Genomic DNA, 26697 nt, shown 5'->3' on the forward strand with positions numbered 1-26697 from the left:
ATGTGCGTGCGGACGGAAGTGACAGTTATGGGAAATGACGGGGGTTGCTCTTGCAGTTTAACTGCACGAACAATGAGTGCTGTTTGGAGGCGTTTTCACAATCGATTTATGAAATCTACCACATGGTAACCGCGCCAACGCGTCGTGCAGAGAGTAAAAGGTCATTACTCACACCAAATGATATGAAGAGTATAACTGCAGGATTGAGAAAATCCCCTCCGAGCTCAAAATAGAAACATTTCGTCCTTGACTAGCACATTCTGTGAAATCGGTATAAAATTGCTTCATTTGGTCCCGTTGGAGGTCGGAGGAACATAGGTGTAGGACCCAGCAGTCCCTGGCAACAGAGCACATTAGCAGCAGAGCTCCCCAAAGAGCGGATGGGATGTGAAGTTGAGCCAGCACTTGGGGTAGGAATGGACCGCCCGGTCGGTAACTGGGTTCACAGGCGTCTAGTTATTTTTTTATGCTTTATTTATATCATAGGTTTCTGGTGGACCGAGTTTGAATGTACTCATAAAGGTCTTAATCCTTGATTGCTTCGATTTTTTTTCCGAATATAGGCGATACCATATGCTATTGACCATTTGATTTTTTTTTTACACAACTCAAACATTTAATTACGTGCCGTACAGCTTTGAGATGTAGGCCGGCCAATTACGGCTGTTATTTACGTGCCGCGTAGTAGTTTTCTAGCACACCTAGTATGCCTCTGTAATATGTACTCGTATGTCTTTTGCTACACATCCATTAATGTTTGAAAAAGTGGCACTATCTCAAACGGCTTAACTTTACGACCTTCATCGTTCAAATTTTCCAGATTTTGTGCCAGCATTGCAACATTTTTCTGGACAGAGCTATAAGAACCTAGGCGAAATGATTTTGATACCCGAATGCAAACAAAAAACTGAGTTTTGGTACTCCAGGAAATGTTTGCCACAGTCTGCAGCCAATTATGTCAGTTTGAACTCATCTTACGTAACAAATCCAGGCACAAGCTCAATAAGAAATTTCGCGGCACTTTCAGGATAAGAACAATGTGCGCTACTGGCATCTTGAGCACAGCAACAAGATGAAACATAGCCGTTCCTTCATTCCTTCAACTTTGCCAACTTTTACCGGTAGAAATGACTTCCTTTTCATCACACTGGCGGATCTAAGGGGGGCGTTTGGTGAAACTGCCCATAGGCGGCGGAACGGGGAGGGCACCGGGGCACCGTGCCCCCTTCGATTTTGGCATTTTAACATTAGCCCTATGGGCGTTGCATGGAAAGAATAGGACCAAAAGTCGGCAGCGCCCCCCCCCCTTAATTGAAGGTGTTCCGCCGCTACTGAAACTGCCCCATCGCAGCGCCCGAAATCAATGAAAATTTGTCGGTTTTCTAAAATAAAAAAACTTATCAGTTTCTATTTAAAACGTTTACGGTGAACTACACAGCGACGCATCAGGAATCGAAATCTGAGAGGTTTTGGAATTTGGAGAAGCTTTTTTCGGAGGTATGCTCCCCGCAGCGTCCGATACCTCCATTTTGGATCCGTTTATGTTTCATTAAGAGGTTAAAAATCGTTCAAGATGCGCAGCAGATTACAACGTTCGCCTATAAGTGCGGTTTTACCCCGAGCTCGACAAAGTGATGCAGCATACACTGGTTGACTGGTGCAGTAGAAACGACGTGGACCCAACTGATGGCATAGGGGAGACTGGGGCAATGCGGCCTCCCGGGGCAATGCCTCCCGGGGCAAAGCAGCCACCCGGGGCAAAGCGACCACTCTTCGTTGTAGCCCAGCACAACTGGCGTCAGCTCCAGTTTATGGTTGCCAAATATACTTCTCTTTGCGGTCGTTCGAATCAGTCAGACCGGAGTTTCCGACCCATTGCCATTTTTTTTCCGTGACAGACGAAATGGCATATTTTCCCAGGTCATTCTTATCATCCTAATTCTTACGCATTCTTACGCATTTTGAATGCTATTTTATGCAAGAACAGTTTGGAAGTTCAATAAGCTAGTTGTTCTCATTCTTGCATTGAGTTGTTATCGTACATGCCCTTTACCAATTTTAATGTGTTTTGCCTTACTAATAACAGGGCCGAAAGATTTTTGTCGATCTTATGATAGGTGCGGGGCAAAGCGGACTGAGCAGATTGAACAGCCCCTAATTCCATAAATTGCTTCAACTTGGACAACAAAGGTTATTGATATTGAAATGTACCTATCGTCATGCGTTCATCTTGGCCATTTTCCGGTTACATGAGTTGCCAAAAATTGCAATTAAATGTTATTCCATGAATGTCCTTTCTTTGTTTGCCAAGCCGTAATCGCCACGCTTTATGTGGGAGGCTTTTGATGTCAATACATACTTGCATACATATATGTAGATGGGAGGATGACAAAATAAACATCCATCTTCGTTTAAACCATGTCACCATCAAATACTCCAGTCAAACATGAGTCAACTACACTGTTTCTCATATAGGGGCTTAGAAGTCGCCGGTGGCCGCTTTGCCCCAGGGTATGAGGCAAAGTGGCCAAAATGTATAGGTTTAAAGCTTTGCCAATATCTCCCATAGGTGAAGACAATTTAGTAGATTTCACATTGCTATAGAAAGAATGTTTCCAAGTTTAAAAAATCAAGCATCGGCATCGTAAGAAATGTTAGGGTGGCCGCTTTGCCCCGGTCTCCCCTACACAGTAAGCCTCAAAAAGAGAAGAGCTGCCATCGATCTCCCCTACACATACTGCTCAAGTAAACCTCAAAAAGAGAAGAGCTGCCATCGATCCGGAAACAGGCATGATGTTTGCAGAGCTGAGCTGCACTGTGCACATGCTGATCGATTTTGACAACCCAATATTCACACGCCAAATGTTTCGCACATAGACAAGGAGGAAACATACAGGGCCGCATTTTCCACCACCCTTTGAGGCAACTGACGATCTCAAGAGGACGTCCGTCAATTGGCCATTTATTTTCATCAGCAGAGAAGCGACTGCCACAGCTTCCTCCGTACCCGGCGACCACTGCCGTTGACTGCGATTCGCAAGCAAACCCTTCTAAAATAAATATGAACATCGCATTGGTTCGAAACGGGCTCTCGCCGCCACTCTCGGCCGGCTAGCAAGATAGACAACAAAGATGACTGAGCCGTGTCGCTTCAACTCTTCTAAAGCAGCCGCCAGCCGCCTGCACCACTAGTTATGGCATTATCACGCTGAATGACTTGTGTGAATTTGCATGATGACTGAAACGGCACAGCGTGTCTTTTGACAGCGCTTCGTGCCTTGGATAGCGAGTAGACCCTTTATCTGACTCAGGCCGCACTATATAAATTGTTGACACCCATTGTTGTCATTTCCGTCCGATTCGAGACACAGAGAACCTTGCAAAAGCGTGAAACGACCCAAAGTGATGCGACCCGTTCGAGACTTTTCACTTACGATCGGCTAAATCAAGGAATGTCAGGGGGAACCTATTCTCAATTCTGAGATGTACGTGCTCATTTTCATCGAGGCTGTAATAGTCAGAGCCTAAATGGCGTTATTGCCATGATCTTGAAGGTAAAGATGTGCGATTCCATTCAATCGTGTGACGAAGCTCCAAGGGTTTGTGTGGGCGTGTTACATGGTCCATGCGGTCTAGGAAACAACCTCAAAACAAGAGCCTTCTTTCCTTACAGTTGATGTGAAGCTCAAGACCAAAAAGCTTAAACTGCGTGGTATCACAAACGTTTACAAAACGCCGGTGTCAACACACAGAGCTTCTCTCCTTCTGTGATGCTGCGCCATCAGGACTGAGGATTCTGTGGGGACGAGAAACGCAGGGATCCGAACTCCGGAGGCAGACCGAATACCAAAACTCCTAAGCCCACCACACCGGCGCAGTGTGAGGTAATCTCCGACTAGCAATGAACCCTGACGGACCGGTGTGAGCTCTTAGATTGCGGCGGGTGACATCTTCGCATAACAAGGGAGTCATCTGTAATTGGTTGGGAAGCTTTGGCGGCATCTTGTGCCCCCTGACATAAGAGGCTGCTGCAGACTAAATTCTCGGCCTTGAGGACAATATCATCCCCTCTTGTCTCTACAGACCTAGATTTACATGCACTCCCAATTCCCATGACCCATACACTTGCATTTGGGAGCAAGCAAAGCTCCAGCCCAGTCTAGGGCTGGAGCCTTGCTTTCTCTCTGGACCTGCTGGCTGGAGCTTTGCTTGCTCTCTGAACCTGCTTGCTGGAGCTTTGCTTTGCTTGATCTCTGGACTCGAAACATGAAGAAACTTTGCAAACGACTCATGACGTCAGCGAGCTCTAACCCCTCGCCCTCCACCATAAGGCAAAGTGAAATTGACGAGGCTGTCTAGTTGTCTACCAGTGAAACGACTGGGTGGTCTCCACGCACCCACCACACCCCGCACTGGACATCTTGGCACATCTCTGACATCTCTGACTTTCTGACATCTTATCACATCTCTGCCATCCCTCGGTACTCACCAACTGGCGCTGGTCCGTCGGCGCTGCTGGATGTCGGTCTACCCCCGCTGGATGTCACCGGGTCGCCGCCCGCGGCGGGGGCGGGGGCGGGGGCGGGGGCGGTCGAGTTGACCCCCTCGGCAGGCTCGCGGGCCATCAGCCTGCTGACGGGGAACGGGTGTCCCCGGGGCTCGGCAGCAGCCCTGGGGGTCTCCCTGGTGGGTGTGGAGTCGGTGCCGCCGCCGCCGCCGCCGGAGCCCGGTCGGCTGTGGTCGGAGAGGACCTCCCCGCGGCTGGGGCTGACCTGACCCGGACTGGCGCCGCCCTGACTGCTCTGACTGCGGGACGGGGGACTGGCTGAGCTGAACCCGTTGGTGGCCGGGGAGACGGCGGCGCCCTCCGGTACCTTCATACTCAGGTCCATGGTGGGGCGGTGGAGTCCCTGTCTAAATCTCAGTCACAGTCTGCGGGAAAAGTCACTGGCCCCACTACACTGAAGGTGGAGTTCTCTAATAACAGTATATCAGTCACACAGTCCTGCACTGTTCTGCCAAGGTCCAGGCTCACTCAGTGACCACTAGCGTCCAGCACGTCTCCGTGCAGCCACTCTGACCGTTCTCACAGTACGCACACGTGGTCTCTCTCTCACATACAGCACACGCCTCGACACTGGGGGCTCACACGAGCCAAACGATGCCTCCTCCGCCGGCCGACGGCCAACAGTCAAGCCTGCAGTCTTGATTGTTTTCGGCACCGTACTCTAGTTCTGTGACCGGTCGGCCTCTCAGCTGTCGCTTCACGCCTGCTCTGGCGCCGCTGTCTGCCGCCCTTGCGCCGCTGTGTGCCGCCGGTGCGCCGCTGTCCGGCGCGCGCGCTCGGTTTCCGGCGCCGCTGCAGTGCAGGTCGCCGGGCGCCGTGCTGTCGGTGTGGAGTGGCTCGTCGTGCCGCGAGCTGGTGCTGCCGTCCGGCGCCACTGCCGCCGCCCGGTGCGCCGCCGCCGCCGCCGCCGCTGACGTGCCCTCGGGCGATCGAGGAGCCGCTGCTCGGCCGCCGCTCTATTGAGATGTTGGCGCGGCGCCGGCGCGCTTCCCTGCCTGCCCAGTAGGTGCGCTAGTGAGGCACTTAATGAGATACATTATTAAACTAACGATTGTCTAAGGACCGGCGTGTCGGTAAGGGCGAGATTGGCGTGCGTTCGGCCCGCCGCCGCCGCGCGCCGCCGCCATACGGGTGACCGACCGCCTACCATTTGCCTGCTCATCGCCCGGCGCGCTGGATGATTAATAAGGGGGCGGGGCGTGCGGTAAGCTCCGCCCCGCGTCAGCTGGCCGGGCGGCCGGCCGGGCGGGCCGCGCGACCGGCCGCTCTCACTCTCTCACTCTCGCCGGCTCTTCTCTGTCCGACCAATAATGAGAAAAATGGAAATGGCAGAGCTCCCTGCGGGTGCCGGCGCTGGGTGAATGGCGCACCCCGGGTGCACAGTGGGACACCCCGGGCGGCCGCGGCGCCGCTGCGGTGGGCCGCACACCCAATTGTTTTGATAACAAGCGTGGCGGAAGTTTCTATAGAATCGAAATGAATGAATTATCATCTAAACCGGAGAAGGCTTGCGGCGTCGGCTCCTTTGGCAGCGCCATGCGCTCGGCGCCGGGCGCCGCTATCAGAGGCGGCGCGCGAGCGAAGGCGCGAGGTGATGAACGATTGACAGCACTAATGTATACTGTTACGGCCCGGTTTCCGATGGATCGAACTCCCGGGCCGACTGGTGGCTTCGATAAGTGGTGTCTTGCGGAGGCCGACAATCAAACCGGCCTCAGAAGATCGCCGACAGCGTCCCGTAAATGAGCCCTGTTTACTGCCGGTCCGGCGCTGCGGTGTGGGAGAGCAACTGGCCCAAATCTCAGCTGGGGTGATAAATTGGAGTGATCACATGTTTCCTTTTCACTACCTTATGAATAGGTACAGGAGACACAGCAGGTCAATTTATATTGGCTTTCCCATTAGACATACGGATCAAATAATGAAAATAAGATATAGAAGTTATGTTACATGTAAACTTAGCTAAAACATCAAACAAATTAAGGCTAAGCTCAATTGAAAGATAACCCAGGCGTTCTGTGGTAGCCGCATAACATCGTCATTAAAATCAGCCTGAAACATAGGCTGGGCCGCGGTACTTCCTGTACTGGTAGGCTGTGCCGCAACACTTGGAGACTTCAACGCAGGATGGGACTGTTTCACCAAATCTGGACAACCAATATTACGACTAATGCTTGGCAGAACGGCAAATCAGATGTTACAAACTCAAAATACTTACAAAGCTAGATCATGCCAGTGGTCTAGCACTATATAGCTATGCTTTTGCAATTGTTGTTCTTGAGTTGTCGCATTTAATCGCCACCAGATTTGTTCTGCATACGTCTGCGAGTCGACTGTTAGGAAATTACTACTGAATCAAAGCTCAGTGTCCATCATGAAGAAACTTTGTGGCTGCGTAAGGATAAAAGTCAGGATTTAACGAATTTCTCCACACCACAAACATTGCAAACCTAAGCGCTACTTATGCACCTATGAAGGCGCAAAGGACAACAAAAATTACTGTGCTTAGGCGTCGAATACATCTGAGTATGTTAACCAATTTAGCAGATGATAGTTATGGTCCATTGCAAACACGTCCTTTTCCTGAGGCCTAATCTTTCCGACAACTATGCGCACCCGCAAACTTGAACTGTGATAAGGAAAGGTGGACTAAGGAAGGGCCAAGAAAGGTTCCTTCTCTAGTTAATGAAAAAACTGTCAAAAAAGTCTCTTGAAACTGATTATAGCAGTGTGATCAGGACACGAAGAGCACCTTTCAGGCCAGGGACACAAAATGATACAAATTGAAGGGGTGCGACCGCTGTGAGAAGGTATGTCAGACTCTCAAACTCGGGGACTAGTAGATGGTTGCAATTTAGGCATATCGGCACCAGAAACAAATGAAGGACAGCTCTGGTCAGTTTTTTTTCGCGGTTCTGTGGGGTGTTAGCCATCAATTTCATTTTTGTTGTAATTTATTTGAAGGTATATTACTGTTCTTTAAGACGACATGCAACAGGTTGTCCGAAATATCAATATAACGACATTAATTACTTTCTGTAACACAGAGCCCCCAGGTGTTGCTTTTACGGCACACCTATAGGGTTTGAAGCGACATTGTCTATATTGATGCTCGCCCAAGTGTTCATACAGACCATAGCTATGACAAATGTCCCTCCACATAACACAGGACGCGCGATGACACTTGTTTGGAATCGATTATTGATAGCTAGAACGCGGGCCCGGATTGCTGATTTAGCGATTTCACCGTCTAACGCTTCCTCGATGTGAGGTTTGGGGAGACCTTTGATGATACAGGTGCGGGTACTGTGGAGGGCGAAATGCGGTATGCGTCGGCCATTGGGCTACCAATAAGTTTCATACTATCCCCTTAAACGGAGCCAAACAAATCCTTAGGGAACGAGGATATAGCAAGCAACTCAGTGTTGCACGTAAGAGTGTGCTTTAAACATCGCCTGTATTGGCCTTTCAACAGCGTCTAACGTATAGCTCGCTCCCTCTCGCCTGCCGTTCGGCCCCTGATCGAGCTAGAGCTTCGCAGAAAAAACGAGCGTGTTACCCGTGACGACAAGAAGCCAATGATACCCAATTTTAAGGTCCTAGGTCATTGGTTGACCTTCCAGTTTAGGTCAATGGTGCAAAAATCGGGCAAATCGGGACCTATGAGCCGGTCCCGTAGCTCAGTTGGTAGAGCGTTGGACCCTGCGTGGTGAGAGCACACGTTTCCGGTTATAACAGTCCGGGTTCGAAGCGCAACGGGCGGTTGACATTTATGGGCCTCCTGACAGGTATGGTTGCGGTTGGTGGCAGGCCGTAGCCAGGCGAAGTCAGTGAGGGGACCGGCCGTGCGCGGCTATGTGCGCACGTTACACTTTGGACTCTAAATTTTGCCATATTTTTTTATTTTATTTTATTTAGTCGGACCTCTCTCCAACGGGCTCATGTCCCAATTATAGGAGAGAGCACCTGCTCCTCCCTCCGTCCTATTCCCCACCCCCCAGGCTACGGCTGAAGTGGGAGCCTACCCCACACCTGGTGCCTCAGCCGGGGACGACGCCCGCGGAACGGGCGGAACCGGGAATCGAACCCGAAAACCCGGCACCGCACGCACCGCGGGTCGACGCCTTAACCGACTGCGCCACCAGGGCCGCTGACTGCGCCACCAGGGCCGCTAGAACTGGAATTGCGAGATCGGAGGGTAGAGGGCAGGGTCACCGCAACAAGCTTCGCTTAGCGGTGGCTCTGTCCTTGTGAATCTTTCCTGTCAAAAGGTTCAGACTAAATTTATAAAAAAGAAACCTGCTAGAGATTTGTAAGGTGAGATTATTATTTTTCGGGGAACTGATTACGAATTACATGTTAGTTTTCATTGAAGATGATGTTTTATGCATTAAGGCTAGGTCGGGTCATGTCAGGTCAGTTCAACCAGTAGCCGTCCTGCCGGCTATGCGTAGAACGCTTTCTCGATGTGAGGTTTAGGGGAGACCTTTGATGATACAGGTGTGGGTACTGTGGAAGGCGAAATGCGGTATGTGTCGGCCATTGGGCTTCCAATAAGTTTCATATTATGCCCTTAAACGGAGCCGAACAAATCCTTAGTAGGTGTCAACCACCACGGACAGGTTCTTAACATGTTACGTCATAGGCACCAAAACTACTTCGTAAATGTTCAAATGGGTGCTTAATTAAAAATCAGCTATAAAAAGTATCCTAGAAACATGTAAAAAATGTGAACCAAGGTCATCTAAGGTAAGTGACCTTGACCTGACCTCAACGTGACCTTGACACGCACCATAATGCATGGGACCAACATCATTTCACATGTTTGAACGTTTACAATCACAAAAAGACTGGGAACGCGCAGATAATGTCAGCCCACATACATGGAATCACAATTCCGGCCAAACATGGTCTCGAGAAACAGATGACAGGTTAAAGGTCATTTGGGTCAGGGTCATGAATTTTCAGAATAGGTGTAAAATTGATCAGCCCGAGGGAACTCAAAGTTTCGTCACGATCGCTCGCTTTTGCGTTAGTTATTCGCGAAAAACCGAGGGGGATCCGTTCGACCTCCCTTATAAGTGCGAGGGTTAAAAACCTGAAAAAGCACATCAGAGCTACATTATACATCGTGTCGTTATCTTGATGATAATAACAGTGACAAACAGCTTTGATAAGTTTCAGCCGATAGGCAACTTAAAAGTGCGTAAAACAAATTTCATTGCCTGCTTCTAACCCTCAGGACCCAGTATGCTTTGTCATCACTTGATAATGCAAGTCGAATTTGGTTAAACAAAATATGCGGTAGAACCGTCTTCATATTGTTTGGTACAACAGCTCCACCCTGGTGTCACATCAGTCACTGAAATTTTCCGCCGTCACCGACCCATGTCCGTGAGAGGACCGTTTTCCTGGGTACCCCTCCCCGCCCCTCCCCCTGTGACGCCGGCCCGTCTCCCGAACACCGTGAGAAGTCTGGCGATCGGGCGCGGCCGGCGGCGGGCCCCACCAATCGCCGCCGCTGTCCGACCATCACAGAACAAATAACACTCACCGCAACAGGGCCTAATCGCCGGACAGATCAATAAAAACGTCTAATTGTCGTAATTAAACGGTGGCCCGGATGTGGCGCCGCCCGGGGACCCATTGATACTAGTGGGGACAAATCGGCGCGGTCACCGGGGGACATGAGAGCGCGCCGCGCTGTGTACCGGGCTGTGTAGTGGCCGGTCACCTAATTCAGCCATCAGCCTCTCTATAGAGCTAATGAGTTAACGGCCGGACGCTGATGTCCAGTCCAAAGACGGTAATCGAGATATCAAACAGGTTAAGACTTAAGAGTCTACTTTTATGAGGGTGTGGTATAAAATCGATCGAGTAGCAAGGTCAGTGGGACTTTTGAGAAGGTTCTGCGACAAAAGAGAGGGAATCAGCCGATGAAATTTACCCGAATCTGTTAGTCGGTTGTAAGTAATTGTCTCGTATCGTAATGTTTTCAATCTGATTTTCGATGCATGTTTTGAAAACGTATCCTGATCCATGCCCCAAGCGAAACCAGATTTCACGTTACTGTAGTCACACAAAACATATAAGAGGTGTGGAAAAAAATCAAGTGTCGCAGAAGAAGACCTGCAAGTTGTCGAACTATTAGTTATGTGTGTTTTCAGTACCAGAAAGCCACTTTATCCACCCATGTTTGTAGTCAGTGTCGGGGCTGTTATAACAGGTTCCGTCTCGTGGCGATAGCTCCTAGCACATTCTGAAATGGGCCAGCCAGTTGAACGTGTGAAAAGCAAAAATGAAGACTCATGTCTTTATTTCAATTCATGAGACGCCTTCAAATCTTGAGGTAACTAGAACGGCATAAAGCTCGCTGACACCACTGTTTACGTATCATTTCAGATCTTAAATGGCAAACAGAGCTGGCCAGAGTGGCTAGTAGCACGTGAGGTCAAATCTGAGGACATTCGAGGGAAGGAGCTTTAAAAGAGCTATCAAATGTGCTTTTCTGCGACTCTCGAGCTCTTTTGGTTGACAAGCCATGCGCCGATTTATAAAAATGTCAAAATCGGAAATATGTTTCGTGACATTCTTATCTTTTGTAACCTGTAGCGACCTCAGCGATGACATGATTGACCAGCGCCTTTTGGGGCGACTAACGGAGCGAGGGAGGGGGTGAGTCTTGCACGTGCGAAATTTCGAGGGGGTACCTCCAACTGACTTGTGCACGGCACCCTACTGACCGGTTTCTAGCGATGTACCAAATTTGAGCGCCATCGGTCCAGCCGTTCTCGAGATCTGGAAACGACCCCTGCACGTGCGCACGTGCAGCAGCACCCCAACTCTGGCACATGGATATGCAGTGCCTAGTGGGTGCCTACCTACATGCCAACTTTCAGCGAAATCGGCCAAGTAGTTACCGAGATATTGCAACAATTACAAAACTGACACCTCTTCGTTTTGCACGTGGCACGTGCATAAGGGGTCACCCACATGCATCGGGAATAGCCCAATACTTGGTAGAAGGAATGAAGCTACCCTACAAAAATTACCGCGTGTAAATCGGTCAAGTGGTTGCTGAGATATAAGCCTCGCAAAAGCGTCCGCACGGCCGGCCGGCCGGCCGGCCGCTCATACTCAGAAATTTCCGTTATTCTACGTAAGACTCCGCTCGCTTCGCTAACTCCGTAATACCAGCCGTTCTCGAGATCTGGGAGCGCCCCCTGCACGTGCGCACGTGCTGTAGCACCCCAACCTTAACACATGCAGATGAATTATCTGATGGAGACCTAACTGTGTACCGAGTTTCAATTCAATCGGCCCAACCGTTGTGCCGTTATTGAGGTTGCAACTTTGGGGGTTCTTAAAAAATGTCCAACTTTACCACGCGCCACGTGCGGTGGTTGGCAAGAACGCATGGTGGCCATCACACCACAGAACTTTTACGTCCAAGTGACGTTCAGTAAAGAAGACCGCTTGTCAATCGGATGTCCCGTTCCTAAGATATTAGCTTTTGAAGAGCGTCCCCACGGCCGGCCGGCCGGCCGGCCGCTCATACTCAGGATTTTCCCTTAATTCAGTATGAGACTCCGCTCGCTTCGCTCGCTCCGTAAAAAGACCTATCTGATAGCGAACTATCTGTTGTCTTTTCCTTGTCTTTCTTCTAAAGGTTTTTAAGTTGTTGAGATAATTAGGTGTGACCAAATACCCTCGCTACGGCGAGGTTGGCTGCAACCACCACTAGGGCGCGGGCTAAGGGGGCCAGCCAGCTGAACGTGTGAAAAGGAAAAATGAAGACTACCGTCTTCGTTTAAATTTATGCGACACCCTCAAATTTTGAGGTAAAATGATAGTATAGGCTCACCGACACCACCATTTAGGTACGCACCATTTCAGACCTCAAATGGCAGACAGAGCTGGTTAGAGTGGCTAGTAGCTGAATAGCTTGTTTAACCCGCGCCCTGCTGGGGGGGGGTGTTTGAACACCCCCCCCCCCCCCTGTGGTTTTTCGCGGATATCTCAAAAACGGCGGCGCGGAGCGCCGCCGTTTTTGGTACACCTTATCATACATCAATTCTACACATGCAATGTTGTGAAAATTTCATACCAAGGTCATTCAAGGTCAGGTCACCAGGTCACTTGAAGTGACCTCACCTCATAAAAAGTTTCAATGTCTGCCATAGCTACACCGAGTGACCGATCGCTGTGAAACTTTCAGCGATTTCTGAGAGCAATAGCATGTACAAAATTTATATCTCAGAATTTTGATATCGATGACCTGAGGTCAGGTCAATTTTGCGACCTCCCTTAAGTAAGTCAATTAAGATAAGTCAATGGGAGAAAATTGAAATGCGCCTCTTTTGGACGAAAGGCATCATAAACACTCCCAAACACTGAATTACATGTGGTTTGGACACACTGAACATGAAAATGGTGTCCGTGACCCCTGGTTATGCCCCTGAGGTCATCTTAGGTCACGAATGGTATCTAACAGTTTTTCGCAAATAACTTTTGATAGAGGCATGCTAGAGCGATGAAAACGCCTTAGATGTGTTCAGCTCGACGATACGGATCGACTGATATGCAACATGACCCTTTCCGGTCAGGTCATGACCTTGACCTGAGGTCAAATTTTCAAGTTGACCTTTCAAGGTCAAGTTATAGTTCATTCGATGCGTCTTGACGAGAGGAACACGATGCCGGTAAAAGTAAGCTCGTACAAGGTTTGGGTCAAAAGTTATTGCAGTAAAACTGTTTCCGAAAAAATCGGCTATTTTTGCAGTTTTTACCCCCTGCAGGCAAAACCGTTGACGCTAGGTCAAATCTGAGAGAATTGCTCAGAAAGAGCGTTAATAGGGCTATCGAATGCGCTTTTCCGCGGCGCTGTAGCTCTATTGGTTCCCGAGTTATGCGTTGGCTTCTTGGAAATTGTCGACATTCGACCTGGAAATCGGCGAAATTTTGCCTTCAATGACCTCTGGTGACCTGACCTTTGACCTGACCAAAAAATTAACCGAAGTGATTTCGTCATTATTTTTTACGCTCTTTCGAACGCCGCCTTCCGCGTATCGCTACGTGGCCCAGGAGCCGAGTTAGAAGGGGAGTGTTTGAACACCCCCCCCCCCCCCAGAAGGGCGTGGAAATCCAGGACCCCCAGCCGGGCGCGGGTTAATTGTTACACCACAGTTTCATGATATGATTCGGTCGAGTTCGTTTTGAGTAGCGTCCCACTGAGTTTTGGGAAGCCATTCAGACACTGAAAGGTGCTGCAAATCGTCCCATTCAACACCTCAGCCGAACCACCCACCAATCGGAAGGCCGTTTTCAGGCCTTCCACGACAAATCGACAAATAAAAAATTAAATTTGCACCCTCATATTTTATTCTTCGTTGAAAACTGGTGTAAGGGGTTGTGATGGGCCAGGGGGCGTCGAAGTCTAGTTCCTACCAACCTGGCACTCCCATGCCTACGTCACCACGAGGACGCCCGAGGGCATTTACATGTTGAAGATAGGGAAATTGCCATAGTTTAGAGCCGCCTGAAGGGCAACCTTGAGATAGATGATAATGTAAATGTGTGCTAATATGATCATCAACATGTTATATATCCAAATCCAGGCCCAATTAATCGATAACTTGTCACGTTTTCCAGTGGTGATGCGCTAACTTTCGTGGTTCTTGCAGCCAATAAGGGTGTTTCATAGTGCAATTCAGTCGCATTATCGACTTTAATGCCATAAACCGCCACGGAACATACGATTTGCAGCTCCCTGGCGTGATAGCTGCCAGTAGGGCTCCGGAGTCGGAGTCATGAAGTCGGTCGGAGTTGACAGTTCTGACCTGAGTCATGGAGTCGGAGTCAGAGTAGATTTTAAAAGCTGGAGTCTGAGTCAGTCACCGAAATTCGATCCCCTCCGCAGACCTTTCAGGGTTCCGTAGGCGGAGAATTGTAGTCGGTCAGAGTCGCAGTTCTGACCAGAGTCAGTGTCAGAGTCGCTTTTTAAAGCCAGAGTCAGAGTCGGAGTCACCAAAAATCAAAATTGCCTCCGCAGACCTGCTAGGGCTGTGGAGTCGGAGTCGGTCAGAGCCGACATTTGACATCAAATTCAGAGTTGATTTTTGAAAATCTGAGTCAGAGTCGGAGTCATCAAGAAACCCATCGACGATCCGCAGTACCATGCAGTAAGGGCGCTGCACCGATCGATGCCCTGAATTGCCTATGAATTGAATGAATAGATGACAATTAATTAGGTAAGTACCTTCTATTATTCATCCCCTGCAACTTGGAGGACTTACTTTGAGTAGAAAAAGACGCATTATTTGTTTGTTTATTTATTGACAAATATTTTTTGGGCAGTTAGGGATACAGACACAAAACACGATGATAGCACCTCGCTGGTGCAAATCATTCTTAGATGGATGTTGAAATGTGTTGCCATTGAAGAATCTACTGATTTTCATGGCGGCTCTCGTTTTCAAGTAACTACTGGTCTTGTAAGATCTCTTGATTGCTCACCGTCTGGCGTCTTCCAAGGTTTTCTTTCTGAAAGTTAATCAAACGTTACCATGGCTGCTCGATTGCACGGCGCTTGCTGGTTCTGAGTTCTTAATTGGTGGTTCTTGCGTCTGATCCTGTTGCTTCATCATTCATGTTCCATCACATCACATTAAATTTATAATGGAACACACACTTCTATATTTCACAATCAGTCAATCAGTCGACTTGCATTTATCCCTGAGCTGTGGCCTGCTCGCCAGGGGCGGCGGATTCGGGGGGGCAGGGGGGGCAGCTGCCCCCCCTGGCAACTTCGTGGGGGGGCAAAAGTATCTTTTTGCCCCCCCCCCATAATTTGTGACAAAGTTTGGATAAGAAACCACATAGCTGATTATTCTGTTCGATCATCTGAAGATGTAACCAGATGCCCATATACTTTATCATACGTTGCCTTTCTTAAATGGCAAATGTCCTCTCTTCAACCTAGTTTTGGAGGCATTATAAGCGTCAACGTGACGCAGCGGCAGCCCAGGCCTTCAGTGACCGCTTACAGGGGCGACAGATACGGGGTGGCAGAGGAGGCATCGTCCCCTAAGAAACTTTTGGAGGAGGGGCAAACGTATATTCTTGCCCCTCCATAATTTGTGCCCTAAACATGAGGAAAATTTTCATAACCTATTGCATATTTTCTATTGCATGTGGTAATTTTCATAACCATATTGTAGTTTTGCGCTCCTACAGTTTGCCCAACGGTGCCTTTTGAATATGTGTAAATGCTAACCATTTCCGCTTTATATCATTTATTTTGTCTTTTCAGATTCGATTTATATATATTTTAAGTGTGCGAGAGACGCAACTCATACCTTCAGTGGTCGTTTGCCGCTATTTTGTACCTACATAAATGCCAAATCGCAAGCGAGCGGAGACGGAAGGGCTAGCCATTCGCTTGCGGGTAGTTAGGACTGATGAGCGCTCATAATAAGCCACTCCCCTGATTTTTTTCGAGCGCAACAGTTTCCAGCGCATAAAATGGTAAACGCCGAGGTTGTACACATTGACCACATTGACCAATGCACGGTATGGTATGACACCCAAAGGCCAGTCATCAGAGATCTGCTTTGGGCATTCGGAGGCTTGTGTGGGGCCAGTGTAAAAACTGAATGTTCACAGTTCAATATCCGCTTTATTTCAGTTTTCACCATTAAAAAAGTAAAAATTAATGTTGGAAACTTTTGAGGGTTAGGGCACTAATCATTAGTGGGCCCCCCTCTGTCGTAAGGCTGGCTATAGAATAAAGAGCATCAAACACGAACAGTAGCGACGGAACACCTTCAATTAAGGGGGGTGGGGCACTGCCGACTTTTGGTCCCATTCTTTCCATGCAACGCCCATAAGGCTGGGTTGCATGGGCTAACGTTAATAGGGCTAACGTTAAAATGCCAAAATCAAAAGGAGGGTGCACGGTGCCCCGGTGCCCTCCCCGTTCCGCCGCCCATGAACACGAAAGCAAAATCTAAGGCATTTTGGAAAAAAAAAATGAGTATGCCCCGCAGCGTCCGATAACTACCACCTTCCAGTGGGTCAAGCCGACGGGGCCCAAGTCTATAATGGCACTTAACGATAGCACTAACCTTGTCTCACTTTTCGTTGAAGTCTGTTCCGAATGGTTTCGGCCACAGACTTGCTGCACTGAGGTCGTTTGATATGTGCAACTGTAATTAAAGCCACCTGAGGCGCCCTGACACCAGGCTGAAGCTGGATTGGAAATGCTTCGTCTTTGCAGATATCTTTGGCCGCTGATTCTCGAGTGCCTGAACCGGTAGATGTCATGGCAAAATTTGGTGTAATAATTTGGACCTTACCGCAGTCAGCGCACCCTAAAGCCCTAATAAAGAAACGCCCCACCCAAAGCTTCTTGATTCTCGTTCCAGTCCACCGTTCCTTCACCCCAGCCCGCCGCCGCGCTCCCTCACCTCAGCCCTCTGTTCCCAGCTAATTGACGAGCGTTTGGGCCTTAGTTAAGCCTTGCTGTAGGCTTACTGTAAAAACCCATCGAGACAGCCCGTCTCGGTGAGCTTAGTTGGCGAACTACCGCCTTGGGGAGGGTTTCTGGCGGATCGCTGTCCCAATAGGTTTAGATGCGACCGACTGTCTCTGAATGTTTGAGCGGTCTCCTCCCGCTGTGAGCTAGTTTCAGTTGATATCTGTCTCAGAAATACTTTTTAAAGGAAGTTATATGGAAATCCAACGTAAAATGAACAGAGGAAATGGTAACGAGTTACCTCATTGAAGAGTAGCGCTCGCCTACTTCAAAAGGTTTGGCACCGTTCTTCAACATCTGATATGCGATCGGGTTATGGCACAATTTTTCCCATTGGAGCTTTTTTCTAATACAGCAATACGAAATGCGTTACATCGTCCACTGGCGGATCCATGGATCCGCCAGTGCCCGCTCCCTGTAGGGAGCGGGCATTTAACAAATATTTACTTCCCCTCCCCCTGGCCCCTGCATCGCCCGAAATAGACAAAACGTACCTTATGTTTCCTAATAATAACATTTTTATCAGGATTTTTTTATGCTGTTCAGCAGTAGGTCCGTAAGGAATCGAAATCCGAGGAGTTTTTTTATTTTGGACACTTTTTTAGGGAGGGGGTATGTCCCCTACAGCGTCGAAAACGCCTTTCTGGATCCGCCTATGACATCATCTCGACTGGGATCTTGCCCCCCCACGCCAAAATCGAATCCGCCGCCACTGCTGCTCGCCCTTTTATTTCCGCGCTAGAATCTACCAATTGTAGAAAAAGCCTCGGATAAAAAGCAAGAAAATTATGTCAAGTTAAATAATTGAGACGGTCCTAGAAAACCAGAAAAAAAAATTAAAAAGCCTGTCCATCTCACTTCCCTCACTTCATAACAAAAACCAGGCAGCAAAACATGCGAAAGAGTCCTTAGCAACGCCCTAGCAACGCATTTGTCTGAAGTGCGCAATATGTGTCACATCTGGAAAATTTAGTAGCTACTTGATTATTCAACTAGAGTTGGACTATATCAGCTAGGCTTTTATATAAAAAATAAGTGTTTGCTTATCGAATTTATAGCAACTGGTTGCTTAACTTCGAAATAATGATTCATTACAGAAAAACCTTGTTTGCGACATATTTGTAAAGAAACAACGGAAAAAGCTTTGACTCGTGCGCTATTCTAGTACATTTTTGGTAGAAAACTTCGTCCAACCTTATGTTTTAGGGCCTTGTGATGGGCGGGGAAGCCAGCTGTGGCAAGGATTTTTTTCTTCGAACAACGGTTTCCGAGATATAGCCTCGGGCAATTCCTGGAGATCGAGCTGCAGTCCCATGTTTGGCGGCCTATAACTCAGAAACTATTTGTTTTCTACGGTAAAAACTTTATCTGGCTCAACTCACAATCAACCAACAAACATTTTGGCTATCTCGGATTTTCAATTTTTGAAAATTTTGATCACGTGACCTTTTGACCTATTTTTCAAAGTGACCTTGATATTTTCCCCACTGAAAGAAGTTTTGTCTGATGACGATTAAAGCCTTGTCAATTGTCATTCATACGCGATAATAAAAAAGTGGTTATCGCCCTGCGTTGACCTCAGGTCAGGTCATTTTTATGACCTGTCCATTATTACGAGCGGGAGCGACAGCGAGATCTCGAGAACAAAGCAAGATAGCATTAGCGACAAGCGGTAAACGGTACAGGGTATACACGGATAACGTCTATAATTTTTACTGAGGTCATTTTCAGGTCAGGTCAAAGATGACGTCACAGGAGCAAAAAGGAAGTCAAAATAGCGGCACTCCGACGATCGGATCTCCGACGATCAAGCAATCAAAGATTTTAAACATGTATTTTTAATGTGTCACAGCCTGTTTGTGTGTCTCATGTACTGCATTCATTCATTCATTCATTCATTCATTCATTCATTCGTTTATTCATTCATTCATTGATTGATTCATTGATTGATTCATTCTTTCATTCATTCAGTCAGTCAGTCCGTCAGTTAGCCAATCATTCATTCTTTCATCTATTCATACACTTTTTCCTCATTAATTTTGGGTACAGATTTTCAGGTCAGAAATAGCTGGAGGGATTACTTGCACGTTTTTAGATATGATGACCGTACTATTTTTCAAACGTGTTCACGATGCATGTTATTGTCATTGTTATATGTTTCTTGACAACGACCTCGATGCGAAGGTCGAAAATTCGAAACGAAAACAATAAACGACTAGTAGCCGAAAAACGTACCTACCTTGAATTAAGATGCCTAGTCGTAAAAGCTTGAAATCATATATTCCCGTCTCCTATTCAGCTCTACTGTCTCCTATTCCTACCTCATCTCATATAAGTCGCAGCGCCCTGTCGGAGTTATCCAGTCTCCTGTCTCACAGTTCTTCAGTCCTCTCTCTCCTGGCTAAGCTCCCAGTCTATGTACCGTCCCAGTTCTCCCGTCTCCGGTCTCATCTCTCCCGCCTCAGTCCTCCCGTCTGAACGTCTCGTGTTTAAGCTCTCCGGACTCAGCAGTATCCTATACCCGTCTCATGTCTGAGCTCTCATTTCTCCTGTCTCATGACTCAGCCTCTTTTCCCAGGTCTCCAGTCTACTTCCTCAGCTCTCCTCCCTACTGTCTCAGCTGTCCCATCTTCTGTCTCGGTTCTCCCGTCCGTCTCCCGTCTCCTGTCTAAGCTCTCCGGGCTCATCTATCGTACCTATCCGTCTCATGTTTTAGCTCTCTCGTCTACTGTATACGTACGCCTACTAGTTCTTCTGTCTCAGTTGTCTTGTCTCCTGTATCAGTTTTACTGTCTCGTCTCTGCGCCTTTTCGTCTCTCCGCTCCTTTTTTGTCTCTGGGCTCCTGTCTCCTATCTCAGCTCTCTTATCTTAGTTCTCCAGTCTACTTCCTCAGCTGTGCTGTCTCCCGTCTCCTGACTCCTATCTCAGCTCTCTTGTGTAGGTACTGGCCCACTTCTCCGGTATCCTGACTCAGCGCTCCGTTCTAGTCTCATTTCGCCTATCTATATCCTGTTTCATTTCTCACATTTCCTTTCTCCTGTCTCAAACCTCCTGTCTCCTGTCTCAGTTATCCTGTCCCTTGTTTCAGTGAACCTACCCTTTGTCTCCTTACTCAGTTCTCCTGTCTCAGTTCTCCCGTTTCCTGTCTCAGCAGTCAGCGTGCATCCTGTATGTATAGTCTCCTGTCCCAGCTCTCCTGTTCCGTCTCTTGTTTCAGCTCTCCTGTGTCTTGCCTCAGTTTCCCGTCCCCTGTCTCAGTTCTCCTATTTCCCATCTCTATTCTCTTGTCTCAGCTCTCCCGCCTAAGTTCTCCGGTCTCAAGTCTCTTTCTCCTATTTCCTATCTCAGTTTCCTATTTCCTATGTCTCAGTTTTCCCGTTTCCTGCCTTAGGCTCTCCGTTCCCAGCTCACTTGTCTACTGTCCCAGTTTTTTCTCTTGTCTCCTGTCTCAGCTCTCCTGCCTACTGTCTCATCTCCCCTGCCTCAGTTCCCAGTCCCCATCCCGCCGCCCCGCCCCGTCGCCCCGGTCACACAGAGCTCCGCTCGCAGGCCGTTTATTTTGTCGTCTCTCCCTAGTTTCAGTCGAGCACACGGAACACATGATGGCCCTCCTCTCGGCCGAGGCCGCGCGCCTACAACACCACCTGCACGCGCCTCACCCGCACTCGCACGCGCGCGCACACACACACATGCACACAGGAAAGCCCTACATATAGACGGCTGACGGATGGACGGGCCGGCCGCGCGCCGGCCGCCGGCCCGCCACCTCCGGTGTATTATACATATATCGTTTGCGACGAGCGTCGTCGATCTGTCGGTCGGTCGGTGGCCCAGTCAGGAGATCGCGAGCGCCAGAACGGCGCTTGGAACGGAACGAGAACGAAAACGGAACGGAACGCAATCAGGCGACTCGCGCCATATATGTAGGGTTTTATGCTGCCACACAACGCCTCGCTCAGCTACCGAAATAATGTGATAAATAAGGGCCGAACGGAGCCGGTAGGCGCCGTCGGCGTCCCATCGTTGCGTGGGGGCGGCCGGCACGAGCGCCGCTCGGGTCCGAGCGGGCCGTGCGCGGCCGCCGGTTAGTCGGCTCGGCTCGGCGAGATAGACGGCTACACGAGTTAGTCACCGCGTACAATCAGGCACATCATCACCAGCATCCATCCCCGACCAAAGCAACCGCGAGTGAACCGGCCAGGACCACTCGATAGTCACCCGATAAAATGATACATGACGGCGTCGGCGTCCGGCCGCGACCGCCGAGCGCGAGACGGCGGCGGCGTCTGGAGCGACGCCTCGACGACCCTATCACAAGCCAAACACTCGACTACGGCACGGAGCGCCGCCTCTAAGAGGCCGGCTCGACAGCCCGGATCACATCCACGGCTCCTGCCCGGCGCGACCGACCGCGACGCCCGCCGCAGGCGCCAGAGACACACCGATTTGATCTCTGGGTGGAGTCGAGGCCTGCACGGGCTTCATCTAAACACACACCCCCACCAGCGGCGCGGCGGCGCGCCACTTCATTGGCGCCCGCCCGCCGACGGTACAATGTGTCCGCACTAAAACGACGGAGACGAGGTGGCCGGCGACCCCTCTGCCACCTGGCGGACAGTCGCGGAAGTTGTGGTGCGCTGTCCGACCGCGGCGCTGCAGTGTCGCTCCGGCCAAAACGGACTATATGCGCGGACGTTACACTACAGTTTCTGAGCTTTTCTTGTTCATAGAGTTATCAGAGTTTATCCTCTCGATCTGAAAGAGAAACAAGGATTCAGTACAAGAACGGTGCACAGGGACGTAAAAGAAAAGCCAACTGAGTACCTAAGCAGGTAAATGGGTCAGAAACGTGGACGCCAGACAGTTAGGTCACAAACAACAAAAGTCAAAACGCTAGGCAAATAGCATGTGGTCATATGCTAGGTAGTTTTCAGCATACACTGATAAACTATTCTGATACTTCTAAGAACATTTGTGCAGCAGCCAGGCAGTGAAACAAGCCCTTCTGCTTTAGGTTGGTCACGAATGAAAAATATTTGAAGTGTACGTCTAAAAAGTGCCGAAATTCCCTTATTGAAATTAAGCGAATCCGTCAACAAACGTACAATATGATCAGAATGATCGCTAACTATGATTATTTCCGCAACCAGAAGCCATGCACATTGCTAGTACGGCAGTATTAGTATCGGAATCCCCCCCCCCCCCCCCCCACACACACACACACAGAAAAAAAAAGATCCCGAATCTAGAAACATGCGTGCGCCTCTGCTTTTTTAAAGATGCATTTATGATTAAACTCGACAATATCTATAGACTAGAGACGAAAAGTGCATCAACGGGCAGCACAAAACTGGAAACGAAATGGACCGCCTCAGGAAGCACATCAGCCTATGCAATTTAATCTGATCGCCTGCATAAGCAAGGGCGTCACTGAGCTTAGGGCAGTGACAGACGTCAGAAACAGGCAGCTGATCTTAGACACTACTCACTCTTCGCAACAGAGCTCTTCTGTGCTGCAATCAAACCCGAGGGCTCAGTGCACCAGGCCGATTTGGGCCAACGTTTTGTCATGGCAGTAGAGAACTGACGCAAACAATTGAACGTCCGGCACACGCGCTGTATGCTACTTTGGACGGTGTCCTAGTGGTTAATGATTAGGCAAGCACCACAAGTGTCCAAACCAACACCACACGCACAAAGCATACGAGAGAACAAGGAAGAATGGACATGCCCGTTCACTGTTCGCCCCCGAGGCCGTGGTTAGTCGCCTACAAGCACTGACTGATAACCGAGAGGTGAGAGGTCAACCCCATCCTCACTCGACACTTACAAAGGCAGGCAATGGAGGGAAGGCCAGTGGGGAAATAACCGACTTATAACACGGACTATCGTTAAATAATACAGTCTGATGCGCTGGTGATCTGCAGCCGACGCCCGGTAATGACCTGAATTTGTTCAAGCACGTGAACTCCACCCTTTTGTGTTTTATTTATAAGAAACACCTCACTGAAGTGAGTTTATCATCTCTGAGAAGAACGGCTCCGTTCTGTGTCAGTCTACTGGCCGGGCGAGCTCGCTGCAGATAACCGGCGCGTCGTGATCAGGCCGAACAGACTCTCCTCCGCCTCTCGAGGTCTCCTTCTGACATCGCTCCGGCGCCGCGTCTGAGACTCTCCTCCCTCTCTCTGTTTTTCTCTCCTCTTACCAGCTCTCTGTCCTTCTCTCTCCAACAGAGTCCCTTGGTCTGGGGCCGCAGATGGCATTGAACGTGTCTCGAGAGTAGCTCCCTGTCTATGGCCTCTTAGGCACGCACCTATCGAAGCAACACTCTCTAATGTAGGTATTCGTAAAGATGCTTTTTGCCTCCGTTTTGCGCTATAATTTTGTATGGGCCTTTCAACGTCGCTGGATGTCCGGTGCTGGCGGCACATTCGAATACAAATTTTTAGCTCCTTGATAATAACACGTCAAAAACTAATAGATCAGCGCCTTTTACAAGTATGTTTTAGTGATGGGCACAACAAAGGTTCCGGCCGAACAAATTTTATGATTTTGCAATCGATTTAAGTCACCTAAATATCAAAATGGCTCAGAATGAATATCAGATAATCAGAATATCAGTTAAGACGAAGTTGAAACTGAAGGAAGTAGAAATTGCAAGGCACAATGGGTCTAGCAGTTTTTTAGGCCAATAAAATGTACGACATTTATGCTTTTAAACGCAGACATAGTTAAGCATTAATTTTATATGCCTGACCAGGATTCTAACCGAAGATAAAAGATAACTGTGCGTCAAATCATCCTAAACATACATTGCCGGCTTAAGTATGCAACGTCCATTCATTGAACCAAGGATTTTCTTAGCCTTTTCCAGTGTGATTTCAGCATGGCAAATGCAGGCTAACCAATCATCATGCCAGGGGTGATTACAACACAGGACGTCAAGAAAAACAAACACGTGTTGCGTTTAGCCGGCACCATGAAAAGCTGCCATCACCAACAGTCAAAGCCAGGCACCCATCACATCCAGCGTATAAAAACAAACGCCATTTCCGCTCTATCTACACAATTCAGAAAATCCGTGAGAGAAGGGGCGCCAAAACTGCCAGCTTTTGCGCATATTTGACAAGCGTACGTTCATGGATGACGGTCCAAAATGGAGACTGATCAGCATTTCGCAACATGATCTGCAGAAAAGAACGAAAGAAATCACTTTTTCTACTTTTTGTAGTTACTTAATGACTGAATGCCTTTCAATAGCTATTGAGCGCGTACGTTTTTTATCAGAAATCTGGAATATGTACAAGTCTAGCCGTAAGTGACGAAAACCACAAGCGGCCTGTTCACCAGCACCCACGTTAGTACCCGAAAGCCGTTAGTCCGCGCATCTTAACCCGCGCCGGGCCGGGGGGGGGTGTTTGAACACCCCCCCCTGCGGTTTTTCGCAGATATCTCAAAAACGGCGGCGCGGAGCGCCGCCGTTTTTGGCACACCTGTTCGTGCATCTTTTCCGCACATGTTGTAAAAATTTCAGACCCAGGTCACCTTAGGTCAGGTCACCAGGTCACGCCAAGTGACCTCACCTCAGAAAAAATAAGAATGCTCGTCATAGCTACACCGATTGATCGGTTGCCTTGAAACTTTCAGCGATTGATTAGAGCAACAATATCTATAAAATGTATATCTCGGAATTTTGATATCGGTGACCTAAGGTCAGGTCAATTTTGCGACCTCTCCATTATAAGTCAATGGGAGAAAATTGAAAAGCGTCTGTTTTGCACGAACGTTATTCTAGACACTCTCAAACATCGAGATGTAGGTAAAATGGACACACTGAACCGGAAAATGGCAACTGTGACCCCTCGTTATGTCCCCGAGGTCATCTCAGGTCACGAACAGAATCTAACAGTTTTTCGCTAATAACTTCTGATAGAGACGTGCTAGAGCGCTGAAAACGCCTTAGATGTGTTCGGCTCGACGTTGCGGATCGACTGATATGCAACATGACCTTTTCCGGTCAGGTCATGACCTTGACCTGAGGTCAAATTTTCAAGTTGACCTTTCAAGGTCAAATTATAGTTCATTCGACGCGTCTCGACGAGAGGAACACGATGGTGGCAAAAGTAATGTCATGACTCTTTTGAGTCAAAAGTTATTGCCGAAAAAACGTTTTTCGTAAAAACGGCTATTTTTGGAGTTTTTGCCCCCTGGAGGCTAAACCGTTGACCTGAGGTCAAATCTGAGAACAATACTCAGAAAGGTCTGTAAAAGGGCTATCGAATGCGCTTTTCCGCGGCGCTGTAGCTCTATCGGTTCCCGAGATAGCCGTTGGCAGTTTCCAAAATGTTGAAATAGTGGACATTTGACCTTTGGTGACCTCTGGTGACCTGACCTTTGACCTGACCCAAAAAATGACCGAAGTGTTTTCGTCCTTATTTTGGACGTTCTTTCGATTGCCGCTTACCGCGTGTCGCTACGTGGCCCAGGAGCCGAGTTAGAAGGGGGGGTGTTCAGACACCCCCCCCCGGCCCGGCGCGGAATCTCAGAGCACCGGCCCGGCGCGGGTTAAGCGCCCCCTCGTAGCGCCTCCGCGCCGCCGACCCCAGACCAAGCGACACAGCCACTCGAGAGAGGGACAGAGAGAGCGCCAGAAGGGAGAGCGGGGGCCACACCGGGGAGAGAGAGAGAGAGGGGGAGAGACCAGAACCAGAGCGAAGCAGCCAGCGGCGGTGCGGCGCCGGCGAGCGAGAGCGAGAGCGAGAGCGAGAGAGAGCAGGGTGGAGAGAGTGTTCGGTCTGACCTTCTGGATGGTGGTTGCCTCCAACCTTGATGGTGATGCCGGCGTCCTCCTCCTCCTCGGCCTCCTCGGGCATAGTGGTGAGCCGCGTGGCGTTCGAGTCGTCCGCCGGCGCCTCCCGCTTGCTGCTCTTGTGACGCCGGTGACTGCGGACGAGCAGAGGGGCGTCAGTGATATCGGAGGGATAACCTGGTAGGAGTGGGGACCCAACTACTATCATATAGGTAGCGTCAATGACTGTCGGGGAAGGTAAAAGACTACAGTGCTTGAATTGTTGTGAGGTTAGGCGGATCGTTCAATCATCAATGCTAAACGCTAAACGCGCATTAACTTCAGTGATAGTTATTCCCCAGTTACAATCGACTCTGCTGCTGAATCGACTCTACAACCATTCACGACGCACTGCTAGGCTAAAATGCGACTCAGGTACTTTCAACACCACCAGTCCAAACCCACACCCACGGTCGACCCGCCCCGTCCGTCAACCCTCTGCTCGCGCGCTCACCCGCGGTGTTTGCGGTCCTCTCGGCGGTCGTCGTCGTCGCGGCGGCCCTGCTGGTTCTCCTTGTTGATGCCCTTCCACACGCCGGAGCGGTTCAGCTCCTCGGAGATGTTGCACGAGTCGAGCGGGATGCGCATCACGTTACCGCTCGCCAGCGGGATCTCCAGATTGCCCGACTCGTTGATGGGCAGCTTACCGACCTCCTGCTGTTGGAGGGAGGCGGCGGGAGAGTCAGTAACGGTAGCGGAAGGAAGGACAGAGGTGAGGGCGAGGGCTGAGTTGGCGAACTTGACCA

The 26697-nt window shown here is 49.3% G+C and overlaps 1 protein-coding gene across 40 annotated transcripts in view; it reads right to left on the bottom strand.

Moving 5' to 3' along the window:
• Positions 1 to 20641: 20641 nt before the first annotated feature.
• The window catches only part of LOC122377567 (sodium bicarbonate cotransporter 3-like), a 118736-nt gene continuing 112680 nt past the window's right edge, over positions 20642 to 26697 (bottom strand). For 20 of the 40 annotated variants that reach the window (XM_043357745.1, XM_043357747.1, XM_043357744.1 and 17 more), the window contains 3 exons: positions 26406 to 26608; positions 25904 to 26046; positions 20642 to 21858 (listed from right to left, as the gene is read on the bottom strand). In XM_043357745.1, the coding sequence (XP_043213680.1) occupies positions 21839 to 21858; positions 25904 to 26046; positions 26406 to 26608 (366 nt within the window). In that variant the 3' untranslated portion in view covers positions 20642 to 21838. The remainder of the gene's footprint in view (positions 21859 to 25903; positions 26047 to 26405; positions 26609 to 26697) is intronic. The other 20 variants (XM_043357740.1, XM_043357719.1, XM_043357730.1 and 17 more) reach the window with 1 other exon arrangement.

The sequence above is a fragment of the Amphibalanus amphitrite genome, unplaced genomic scaffold, assembly GCF_019059575.1.
Source record: "Amphibalanus amphitrite isolate SeventyFive unplaced genomic scaffold, NRLGWU_Aamphi_draft 000047F_arrow, whole genome shotgun sequence".
NCBI classification, from domain to species: domain Eukaryota; kingdom Metazoa; phylum Arthropoda; class Thecostraca; order Balanomorpha; family Balanidae; genus Amphibalanus; species Amphibalanus amphitrite.